This window comes from Pinus tabuliformis, chromosome 4_1 (assembly GCF_031772625.1).
Source record: "Pinus tabuliformis cultivar Carrire ecotype Pingquan chromosome 4_1, CPIR1, whole genome shotgun sequence".
In the NCBI taxonomy this organism is placed as follows: Eukaryota; Viridiplantae; Streptophyta; class Pinopsida; order Pinales; family Pinaceae; genus Pinus; species Pinus tabuliformis.
This window is the reverse complement of record NC_142303.1, coordinates 437,823,937-437,837,626: the sequence shown is the minus strand read 5'-3', so window position 1 is coordinate 437,837,626 and position 13,690 is coordinate 437,823,937. Positions and strand designations below refer to the sequence as shown.

General features: G+C 32.6%; 1 protein-coding gene across 1 annotated transcript; it reads left to right on the top strand.

Annotated features, from left to right (window-relative positions):
* The first annotated feature begins 9,357 nt into the window (after window positions 1–9,357).
* LOC149176202 (ethylene-responsive transcription factor ERF022-like) lies at window positions 9,358–9,960 on the top strand. The gene has a single exon (XM_089421378.1). It carries the CDS (start codon window positions 9,358–9,360, stop codon window positions 9,958–9,960), a length of 603 nt encoding a protein of 200 aa, XP_089277504.1.
* The last annotated feature ends 3,730 nt before the right edge of the window (window positions 9,961–13,690 follow it).

Below are 13,690 nucleotides of genomic sequence, written 5' to 3'. Positions count from 1 at the left end.
TCAAGATTGATTCAAGGTCAGAAAACAAGTTTGTTTTGACATTGAAATAAGTTGTATTTGTAAGAGATCTAATGATCAGTTGCTATCAGTAATCAAGAACAGGGTTTTCTCAGTTGGGTTCACTAGAAAATTATTGTGTTTAATTGTGTGTGAATGTGTCTTTAATTATGGTATATTCTGCTCCAAATTTGAAGCAAAGAAATTCTCTGTTTTAGTGAAAAGAACTAGTTTTTAGTTTTCAGATTATTCACTATAGCAGTTGCATAATTTCAACACTACCCCTGTTTAGAAAAAAGGGAAACCATCTCCATCAAAAGGGGAAAGCATCTATATATTTTTTCACTACTGTACAACTGTTCAAAGATTCATTGATAGGCATTTCAGCATGGGTCAAATCTCATGCTCTGCTGGATTTATAATGTTCTTGATATCATTTGGGTTGCTCTCAAATGAATATTTACAATTCACTTGGAGAGCTACTAGTATCACCAAATACAGATTCTAGGGAACTGATTAAGAGGGCCATGATGTTGTTGAGCTTGGAAGAGGCATTGAGTGACCACAAGGTAAGTAAATATATGCTTGCATCTCTGAAATTTGTGCATAATTCCTCCCCTCTGCACCCTATGATAGAGAACGATAATCAACATTGTACAGTTAGATATGAGGAAACTTAGATGTGACGATTATCCTCTTTGCAAATCAAATTAGTATGGAATACTATGTAAAGATGGATATATACAATATTATTATCATTATTATTATTATTAATCTTATTATTAACAAGTATTAAATGTTATGAGAAGATGGATATACACAATAAGATTAGTACTACTAGTAATCCTCCAACAATAGGTGCCCACCCTTCAATAGCCTTCAATACTAGTGCATTGCAATATGTTTAATATTCATCGAGTTTTATCAGGTTTGAAATTTCAAATCTGTTTTTCTTGTCAAAAGGAAATTTGACGATGGTCATTTGGTTTTCATGCCTATCCCTTATGTTTTATATAAGTTTGTGAGTGTGAAGTAGCCTTGTAGCTAGTTATATTTAAAAAAAGAATCCTGCATAATAACTCAAGAATGTTTCTATAACACCAAATTATTCTCACTGGTGTTTCTATAACACCATATTTTTTTTTTAAATATATGACAATAGTGTTCAGTTGGAAAATGTCATAACTTCAATCTTTCTCATATTCCTTTTTTTCTATAAAATCACATTTTCAACAAATCCACCCAAAAATAATAATAAAAAAACTGTACATTCTTACACAATCGACAAAAAAAAATATATTGCAACCAAGCGAATTGCCTAAATTAATTTCAGTCTAATTCATTCATTAGAATTTAAACCGCTCAATAGCATTTACATCCGTCAATAGCAAAATACATCCGTCAACGGTTTCAACCATTTGTTTGCACCTATGACTTTTTAGGGTTTCAAAATTTTCCAGAGTCAAATACATGTTGTGGAACATCAAGTTCCCATCCGTGTCCCATTATCCTCTACTAGATTCTCTCCACGCACTAACAATCACATCGACCACATGTGTTTCCAGAAAAGGTAAAGCTTTACGGATGGACTTAGGGGCTTTGCTTCGCTTTACAAGTCAATCTATGGGACTCCACCGATCTGATCACACGTTATACGAAGAAAAGAGCTTTCCATGCGCCCCTGACATTTCGGGAAGATATTCCTTCGCGCGTTTTTCTTTCATATGCTAAGTCAGTCTTCCTTTGAATATCCAACAGCCTGCATTCATTCACTACTGTGTCCTCCCACATCTTCCTATTCCTCTTTCTAACACACACGGACGATACGCGCTCCCAGACTCCCAGCATTTCAAATTTCATATATATATATATATAGAGTCCTCCATGTCTTGAAATCAGGGCCCAGCGTTTCATTCCATTTCCTGAGCGCAGTTCAGTGATTTTCCAAGCTCTGTCCATAGCCTGCTACTTTATTCAAAACATTGCAATATGGAGAAACCCACGCTACACAACACGACCATCCCTTACCAAATGAAGGTCCTGGACAAACGCCCCATAAATTTAGGGGTACCCGACTGCGAAAATGGGGAAGCTGGGTATCCGAAATTTGGACGCCCAAATGTTGAGCGAAGTTATGGTTGGGATCATACAAAACCGCCGAACAGGCAACCCGTGCTTATGACACCGCAGTGTATTACCTGAAAGGTCCTGTCGCCCATTTCAATTTCCCAGATTTTGTGTCCCTTATTCCGCCTGTGTCTTCTCATTCCCCTAAGCAAATCAAGAATGCCGTTGCCAAATATGCCTTAGGCGAACTGACTTCGACTTCGACATCGCCCTCTTTGCACGATAATAGTAAGCAACAACCCGCACTTGTGTAACCGTTGCCGTCGTCTTCGGTTTCGAAAATGGAGATATCGAGCGATCAGGAGGCGTTGTGGAAGTCTCTCCTAGCGGGAACATACGGTGTTGAGGGTCTCAATTTGGATAAATTCCCGTCGCTTAACGAGGTGCCGGCGCCGGCGTCCGATAAATTCTGGTCGATTACTTTGTTCCCCCGTCCCAGCATGGCCTAAGAACACATGTGGAGTTACAGAGGCTCTGCAAACCAAGGCGCTGGCAATGTTAGGGCCTGATATAGAGTCTTCACTGTGGCAAGGAGATTTCAGGTCAACACTCTTAGCCCTATCCAAAGGGACTTAGATCATGCCCATATGATTTCATAGACGCTGAGATTCTTGGTTTAATGATTTCATAGATGCTGAGATTCTTGGTTTAACTGTTGAATGGCTCACTAACCCGAGACACACACATGACAGGAAAAATCAATACTTTTTATAATAGAACTTTACTAGCACATGAAATCCAGGAAAAATCAATACTTTGTATAACAGAACTTTACTATACTTGGTATAATAGAACTTTACTAGCACATGAAATCCATCCTGGACCAAATATCAGTAGATAGCCATGAAGCCTATAGAGTGATATCTACGCACCTAAATGACATTAGGTCAGAGAATTAAGACATGGCTATGGAGCACCGTGATTTTTCCATCTTGAATCATCTTTCTCGGGGGAAAAGGACATGCTTCACTAGGAACACCCTTAACTCTTTTAACTCTAATTGATATCTCCACATCAACATGACTTTTCTATTGACTTCAATAGTATTATGGGATTTCAATAGTATTATGGGATTTCCTTCCATAGTTTCTTTCCATGTTTTTTGTGGCCATCTTTTATACGTGGGCACTGCTACTTTTATAACATTGACAAGTATTTGTTTTAGTTTTCATGCCAGTTATAGTGGGCTTATGACAAGGATGAAACAATTTAAAAACTTTGTTATTTTTTAATAAAAAATCTTTTTTTCAGTGGTTGATCTAATTTCCCAAATGGTAGATCATACAGGAAAAAATTGTTCATAGTTATAACTAGTGACTTATTTTGAAATGTCAATCAAATTTAAAAACTTATAACAGAAAATAATGAAGTTTTTATTGTTTTCTAATAATTAATTACATGTCTATTAACCTCTTTATCACTATTACATTAGGATTAAATATAGGATTACATTTGTATACTTGAATAAGAATGCATTTAGAATTTAGAAGAGCGTCATTGAGAAAGTCTCATTTCAAGGAGATTTCTATTTAGTGGCAATCAAAACCACATACAGGTTGAAATTAGTAAACCAATGATACCAAGTCTAACTGGGACTTTCCATTAAGTGCTTTTCCCTTTGTTAGTAGAAGAATTTTTCCAACTATTAACACTAAAAATAATCCCTTAGTGGTCTATAAGAAGAAAAACTTACACTTCTAGAAAATGCCTCCAAGTATTCAATTGTTAATATTCTTCCTTAATACCTTGGAGGAAAATGAACTCTTAGCCAATCAAAGACATTTTTAGGTCTTATTTTAGGATAAAAAAAGGTTTTTTTAGCTTATATAGTATCTGCAAGAATGGAAATAACCCTTGTGGTCATCATTAAGGCTACCTACGGTAGGCCATGCTTTTTTTATTAAATTTTTTCCTAAATACTATACATAAAACTAGATGCTATACCGATTACAAGTTAACCTTTAATTTAAAAAGATCTTTATTTATAATTATACGCATATAATATGATTCCAACAAATAAACCTTATTAATAAAATTAAATAGTATTGTATCTTATTTTTATTTGATTAGAATAATCCATACTTCACAAAATTGTCTATGGCATTTTTACAAAATGAAAAACTTATAAAAAAAATTATAAGTTCCATCATTATTAGGTATTAGGTTAGAAGATGATAAAATATTGTATTTTAAAAAAAATTCGGAGATGTGAAATACATGATGTGACAACTTATCAATATGTTTGAATTTTGGTGGGGTAATCTTCTAGTTAGATTTTTTTTTCTAATGATTTGTTGAATAAAAGTAGTCAAGGACCAATGAAGCAAATAAAATAAAAGGAAATGGTGGAAATGCGAAATCAAACTTGATTTAGAGCATGGCTAAGATAGTAAAATATATTTGTCATTATCTTAAGATTATTCTGGTTCTACCTATGGTTCTAGCTATATGACTTGGTTGTTCTAAGTTTTTGGACCATTGCATCACATCACTTAGACCACATGCTTAAACTGTCAAGATTTGACATTTTTGTATAGTAATAAGCCATATGTTAAACAACTTATAATTTTAGATGTTCTTATAATAGAGTATGTATTCCTTATGATGATATATTGGCTTTATATGGATAAATTAAAAAAAAAAAGTAATAATAATAAAAAATAAATAAAACCTAAAGCCTTTCGTTGATTGCAACAACCATATTTAATGTTGAAACATGAGTCACAAACAATGATTGATCATAAGACAATTATGTCATGGGTGAAATAGAACATTTATGGAGAGAGGACACTCTCCATACAGAATACACTAAATCACTGAAACAAATTTACTAGAGTTCAAATATTACTTTGTGTATAAATCCTTCCTTTTGTTTCTTAGGCTAGAGAATGATGATGAATAATGAAAAGACCTTAGATGGTTCTGTAACATATCCAAACAACTCTCAACACTTTAATAATCACATGAAGACATATGACATATGCCTCTATAAGGAAAATGTTTTTACAATGTAATTAACTAGAATTGAACCATCATACATGAAGAGGACCACATAGTGATCATGTTTTTCATATAAAAGGATTTAAAATACACTTTATTCATATTTAATAAATTTTTATATATGTATGTATGGGAATATCCTGTGAAGGTGTTAAAACCTAAGATAATTAGTTGTCATTCGATAATGAGGATAAAAATCAGTGATTGTTATTCATGAACACATGATGACCCATTATTGTTAAAGGGAAACCGCACCATAAATGACCTCTACTAGTTGTCTATAGGGAATATTTCAACTCTTACCAAATGCCTTTGGATATTGGGCCATTAACATATTTCCTTGTGTTTGAGGAAGACGAGCTCTTACCCACTTAAAAGCAATTCTAATCTTACTCCATGTTTTAAAAATTGTTTCAACCTAAATAATATACATAAGAAAACCATGATACCCTTAACTACTAAATAATTAAAGAGTAATTATTTATACAAATCTTAGCATACCTCTTAATTTTAATAAAATATGTTTATAAAGTCTCAATAGACACTCTTTCTAACATAAAAAATATATATTCAACATAATTCATAAAGAAATATGTCAAACATAACTCATAAAACATAACTCATAAGCTTTAATGTAACAACCTAAAATCAAAACATACAAACTATTTACATCAATCTATCTTATTTATAATCAAGATAAAAAATATTAACTAATTAACATATAATTTAAAAAACATGACAAGAGAATAGTTACCTGTAAAGAAAATATATATCTTATTGCAAGTTTGAATTTTTGGCACAAAGTAGACTTTGTTTTATATGGTAAATCTAGTTAGAATAAGGAATATATTTTTTTGAATTTGAGATGTCGAAAATTTTACAATAGTTATTTTTGAATATCAAAATTTTTTTGAGTCTATACCAAAACCCAAGACCCAACCAATCTTGTTTTTTACTTAAATTGTTGTCCGTACATGTATGAAAAAGTAGGTGAAAAGTTATATAGATGTTTTCCGTTTTTATTGAGATGGGTTCCTTTTTTTCTGAAGAGTAGTGCCGTACTGAACATACAGGAGGAAAAAGCTTTCATATGGCCGATGTTATCAATTATTGATGTTCAATTACGATTACCAATTTTTCCCTGTTCGCTATTCAACCATTATTCCCAAATTTGTTTGGTTCCCTACTCAATCATTATTCCCAACTTTGTTTTGTTCCATACTCAATCATTATTTCCAAATTTGTGCAGTTGGACCGACTCCATATTGTTTTGGCACATTACAGAAAACCGTATTTGAAACCAGTTGAATAAAATCATTTAACATCGTTTTTTTCTCTCAAACTACTTGGCAGGCTACAGTAGACCATGCAGAAAGCCCTAACCGCGCCGCGGGTTCCTCGAATCTGTTCGAGCAAAGAAGGGAATCAGAATGCAGTCATGTCATTTGCAAACACAGAGACAAATTACACTGAATTCAATCCGTTTCCATGGCATCTGCATCGCAGTGATCAGATATTTAATTCATTAACCCACCTGTTATATATATGACAATATTGCTGCTTAAAGATTGACTCATAGGCATTTGGGCATGGATCGAATCTCACGCTCCGCAGGATTTGATGTTCTTGATATCATTTGGGTCGCTCTCAAACGAAAGTATTTCGATTGATTACACCGATTCTCTTGTGGCGGGCTGCTGTTGCTGATTGAGAGGTCTGTTGGAATGTTGGAAAGATAGAGAGTTGAAACAATAATTAATTTAAATAAATTATATAGGAGATTTTTTTGTTCTTTTTTATTGATCACACAAACTTATTTTACAATGAAAACACAAACTTATTTTACAATGAAAACAAATTCATTTTACAATGAATTCATAAAAGATTTAAACATTTTTTACTAAAGACTCATTTAAAATAACTTGACATACATACACTCATTAAATTCGACTTTTCAGAATACAGAGTGAATTCAAACTGCTAATATTGAACTCCACTTAACTCACACTGACTTAACTCAATTCGGATTCTAAATCTAGACCGCACTCCATGAGGGAGTAATTATTATTTCCCAACAAAGCCCTCAAAGAAAGAAAGAAATTATTTTAACTTCCACCAGGCTAAAGATACCTTATGGGACAGATTGCTTCTTCATCTACTTGATGTATTTGACCCTCTTTCTGTGAAGCTTCACAATAAATGCTCTCAGCGTCTTGAAAAATCCCTCTCTAGATAGATTATCTCAAGAGCTAGCTGCTAGAGCATATTCATAATTTTTTCTATTGTCTTTGAAGGCCTCACATTCTAAAATGAAATGGTTTTCTGTTTCCACCTTTCCTGAAGGACAAAAAATGCATACTCTTTCCTCACATAATTCTTTTCGCCTTTTCTGGCACAAAAATGTATACTCTTTCCTCCCAGACTTCTTTTCGCCTTTTCCGGCTCAAAAATGCATACATTTTCCTCCCACACTTCTTTTGGCTTTTTCCAGAACTCTATTACACAACCAAGTTGATGAAAATTAGTCCTTAACTGACCAATACAAATTTTGGCTCTCCAAAAAATATTAACCTCTATATATGCTTTTAATCAATATTACTTAACTTAAAAAAAACAAACAATGAGTAATCACAATGTAAGTAAATCTTGCACTTCCTGTGCATAATTCCTTCCCTCTGCACCCTAGGAATAGGGTAGAGAACGATAATTGACGGTGGACAGTCAGATGTGAAATTTATCCCCCTTGCAAATGAAATCAGTACTGAATACTATATAAGAATAGATATATACACAATAGGATTATTCACAAATATTGAATGTTACGGGTGGATGGATATGCACAATAAAATTATTGCTACTAATAATCTTCTAACAACAGGTACCCGCCCTCATAATACTGCTGACGATGGATATACACGACAGGATTATTAATAAGTATTGAATGTGACATGAGGTTGGATATATATCATAGGATTTTTACTGTTAATAAATCTCTAACAATAGGTCCCCACCCTCACGTGGCATTCAACATTGTTGCACTGCAATATGCTTAATGTTAATGTACCTCCCTTCAGCCTTAGGACTTCAAATTTATGTGGCTTGTCCATTCAAATTTATCTTGCTTGTTAAATGGAAAATTTGATGAATTTATTTTTATTTTTATTTTGTTTATCCATTTAAATTTATCTTGTTTGTGAAATGGAAATTCGATAAATGCCATTTGATTTTAGTACTGGTTTTTTTTAAATTTTATATAAACTTGTGAGTGTGAAGTAAGGTTATAGCTAGTTATACTTAGAAGAAGATTTCTCGAAATATAATAGCTCACTCCTTTTTTTTATGAAATGAATACCAATGGTCTTTAGGGAAGAAATTGCGATAAGAAATGAGTGAGTTTCCAGCCAATCGACAAAAGAATAAGTCGTGCAATTAAGCACATTGTCTGAATTATCTCTGTCTAATCACTCATTAGAATTTAAATTACTCATGAGCAAGTCAAATTTACTGTTTCAATTTTTGTTTTACCTGTAATTTTTTTTCAAATACTCTGTGAAACGTCAAATTCCAGGCCTGCCTCCCAGGATTCTCAAGCACATCTGACAGATTATCTCCATGCTGTAACAATCACATCCACGCACTAACAATCACATCGAATACATGCGTTTCTCAGAAAAGTAAAAGCCTCACAGCCTAAATATAACTAAACAACAGAGAATTTGGACTAAACAACCCCACTGTTCGCTTTAATTTACTAATTTCGATGGATGAAAGACAAGCGATGATAAGAGGAAGATCCGTCACAGATTGTTCGGGGCTTTCTCTAGGTTAGTATACACGGATGACTCAGGGACTTTGCTTCGCTTTACAAGTCAATCTGTGGGAGTCCACCCATCTGATCACACGTCAAACGAAGAAAAGGGTTTTCCATGGGCCACTGACCTTTCGCTAATAAATTCCTTCGCGTGTTTTTCTTTGATATACCAAGTCAGTCTTCCTTTGAATATCCAACACTCTGCATTCAGTCACTACTGTGTAATGCCACCTCTTCCCAACAAACACACGGATGATACGCGCTCCCGGCATTTCAAATTTCAGATATATATACACAGCTATATTGTTCTCCATCTCTTCAAATCAGGCCCTGCGTTTTCTTCCATTGCCTGAGCTCAGTTTCAGTTCAGTAATTTGCCAAGCTCTGTTCATAGCCTGCTACTTATTTCGAAACATTTCAATATGGCGAAACCCAGTCCACAGGGACACGACCATGTCTTCCCAAATCAAGGTCGCGGGGAAACGTCGGGTAAATTTAGGGGTACCCGACTACGAAAATGGGGAAGGTGGGTATCCGAAATTCGGATGCCCAAATGTCGAGCGAAATTATGGCTCGGATCATACAAAACAGCTGAGCAGGCAGCCCGTGCTTATGACGCCGCAGCGTATTACCTGAAACGTCCCGCCGCCCATTTCAATTTCCCAGATTCTGTGTCCCTTATTCCGCCTGTGTCTTCTCATTCCCCTAAGCAAATCAAGAATGCCGCCGCCAAATATGCTTTAGGCGAACTGACTTCGACTTCGCCCTTTTTGCACAGTAATAATAAGCAACAGCCTGCAATTGTGTCGCCGTTGCAGTCGTCTTCGGTTTCGGAAATGGAGATATCGAGCGATCAGGAGGCTTGGTGGAAGTCTCTCTTAGCCATAACAGACGGCGCTGAGGGTCTCAATTTGGATAAATTCGCGCCGATTAACGAGGAGCCGGCACCGGCCTCTGACCTCCTTCCGCATGAGCGCTATAACTCTGTCGATCCTACACAGCTGTGGAACTTCGGAGAAGATTGACTTTCTGGTAAGACAAACCAGTCAAAGTTGTCCTCTGAAAAAACCAGTCAAAGTTGGCCTTTCGAACGGTGTGGATCAGATCGGAACGCTCAATGTTCTCCGTGGGTCACTTTAAATATATTAAATAAATGGAAAAGTTTATTATAATTTAGTTTTCAAATCAATAGTTAGTGTAATTATTATGGGCGAGTATAATTCAGTTGTCAAATGGTTAAAACACTTTGTTTATAAAGATTAAATATTAATAAATTTATGTGAGGTTACTAAAATTGAAAATAATAAATATAACAATGTTCAATTTTTAAAATAATAAACAAGTATTTAGTAAATCTAAAACATGACATTTAGAAAAACCACATTGCCTCGCTATCATTTCTAGAGAAACACTTTTAAACAAATAATAAATAATTAATAATTATCTTTGATAATTTAATAATATTTATTTTAACAAATTTAGAAAACTTGAAAACAATTAAGTCCTATAAAATAATGTAATAGTAAAAATAAAATGAACTTTTCTGTTTTGTTTTGTTTTTAATCACAATGTAAACACTTTTAAGTAAATAATAAAGTAGATAAAATATTTGACTTTAGTAGATCCCTAGTTTAATAATATTTATTTTAACAAATTTAAAAATAAGTTAAGAATATTTATATACTATTATAGTTATATAAGTTACATAGCACTTACAACATTGCATATTTTGTATGTGGAATATATTGATATAATCATACAAAATATGCTTATATTGTCAAGATGACCCCAATTAACCATGTACTTATCAACATTTGTTTACAAAAAAATGATATTTTACTAAACACATTTTGTTATATTACTTTTCACTTAAAAAATTTATTATGTAATTTTTTTTATTTAAACAACAAATTATTATGAATGGAATTGTTAGTTTTTATAAATAAATATTATAATTTTACTACCACAATATATTAAAATAAATAAATAAATAAAATAAAAATAAGTAAATAAATAAATTTGTATAAAAATAAATGTTTACAATTTTTGAAACATATGAAATATATATATATATATATGTTTACACTTTTAAAATATTATGAATTATATATATATATATATTAAAATTTATTTTAGAATATATCATAATAATTTAATAATATATAATAATTTAATAATATATGAAAAAGACAAAATATTTTAGAGATTTCTAATCGGTCACATCAACTCAAAATATCACTATTTTGGTAATCATTTTAAATGAAAAATAATACTAGTGATCAAAACTCCTCTCCCATCAAAATAAATGTGGATTTTCACACATATTACATCAAAATAAGTATAATATTTCATGCAAATTTATAAGCAACCTAAACTTCATCATTTTGAATTTGAACTACTATAATTTCTATATATATATATATATATATATATATATGAATGATATTCATATAAAATGTTTTTAAAATCAATACATTTAAGTTATTTATAACTTAAAAAAATTATTCTCATAATTTTTATATTTAAAACTAAAAAAAATTTTTAATAAATCACTTTATTACTAACTATTTTATTTCTCATAAATAAACATCGATATTATTTAAAAAATACCATTTTCTATTTAAATTTTCACTTTTAAAATAACATTTATATCAATTTGATATGATAATGTGTTTAATTATATTATGATTTTAAACTTAATTCTATGAAATTATTTATATAATATTCTATATAGCTTATATAAATTTGTTAGTGGTTTGAAATGATGCAAATTTGAGATGTTATAAAAAATATAGATAATTGCATCTTAAATTTTGAATTTACATTCATAATATTTGATTTTAAAACATAAAAACATCACTTACTTTACAAGAGTTTAATAAAATTTTAGAATTTTTATTTTTATTTTTTTTACTAAACATACAAATCATTTTGAACAACTTGGAATTTATTTTTCACTAAAAAAAGATAACAACCTAGAAATAGATTAGTAACTAATAGCTACTTTGATTTTAACTACTTCACTTAAAAGGATATCATTAAAAATTACCAAATTCTAATGAAATAAAATGAATCAAATTTGATGTTTTATTTTTTTTATATGAATTCTCTAGGACTATCTTTTTCACTCAAAAGGAAATAACAACTAAGAAAAGAAAAAGATTTTGTAACTAATAGATTCTTCGATTTTAACCACTTTTCTAAAAAGAGTATTATTAAGATTTACCAAATTCTAGTTAAATAAGATCTTGATCTATCCTTTGCTTATTCTTGCTTATCTCTTGATTGTTCCTAATCGTGTGTTGAACATTCTTGAATCTAGAAGAAGAATAATTTGTTACCGGAGGGGAGCTACCACCCTCTATCCATCAGGCTGCTACCTGGAATCTCTGCTAGTGGGATGCTGCCCAAAATATCATCATCAATCATCATCGTAGGGCATATCATTAAGGAGAACATCTCAACCTAGAACCACATCAGGGAGCATCTCTTGACCAAGAATATCATGGGGGGGCTATACATATACAACCCCATATTGAGAAATAGGATATCCAAACACAGAGGGGAGCACATATCGACCCTGGGATCTCGTCAGGGAGCTCAATCTCAGCCTGGAATCACATAGGGTTATCTCAACCCATCACATTTCCTACTAATTTTCCCATCGATGACCTTGAATAGTCATGTGGTAGAACAATTGCATCATAATTGACTTGGGTTGTACACCCCAGGTACACTCTCAATTCGTTGGCCAAATGAGGAGCAATATTCCCAACAATCCAACCTTCTTGTGGGTATGATGCCAACTGGGTTATACTCTGAAAAGACCAAGCAGGGGAGCATCATTCTTTGACCCTACGAAGATAGGGGAGAAGTATTCTCCAACCCTATGGTAACACCCTATTTTCCAGAGTTACCTCAACCCCAACAGCCCTCCATCTCAATTCCTCACCCTGGGAGCTCAGACAAGGAGGAAGATATGGCTCAGTGTCCTCGATCAACGATGCTCTCATCATACTCAAATCTGGTATCAGCTTGTCTCAATAGGAATTGTTTCATGTTCATACATGACATCAAATAAAATATGATGTCAGAACATAAATAATCATATAAATCACAAAATGATACCATAATCATCCTCCCTCTTAAGGAGGTTCCAACCACAAGCCTAAGCTTCTTTCGAACAATTGAATTGTCTCAATATATGAGAGTATCTTGGTCCCGACTATAAATATGGGATTTTCTGCCAATCAGATCTCACAATGTATCCATGTCATATCCAGATCATGCTCGTACATATATCTAAGGAGCTTCTTCATCCTGCCTCATAGCTAGCCATGCTACCAACATCATGTTCAACATTGGTCATGCTATGGACCTCTCATTCAAGACATCATGGCGGATCTCATAATAAAGAAACATCCAACTGTGCTTAATAACAATAATCTCAAATATTAGCAATACATCCATGTAGTCACATATCATAGGAAAAATATCTCATCCTCAAAAATATAACACCTCATGCAAATATTTCAAAGCATGCTTGGTGGAAACTCTATGTAAATGAAACAACTCAATCATGAATTTATTCAGGTTCTATGCACATCATACATATACAGATGGATGTCCAAAATGGAAAATCAATGCTTTAAACAACTGACGAATGCCATGTTATGTTCAACAATATTTTGAACTTCAAATACGACTGTCCAAGCCTTTGCATTTCCAAAAAAAAAAAAAACCTTTTTTCAATAG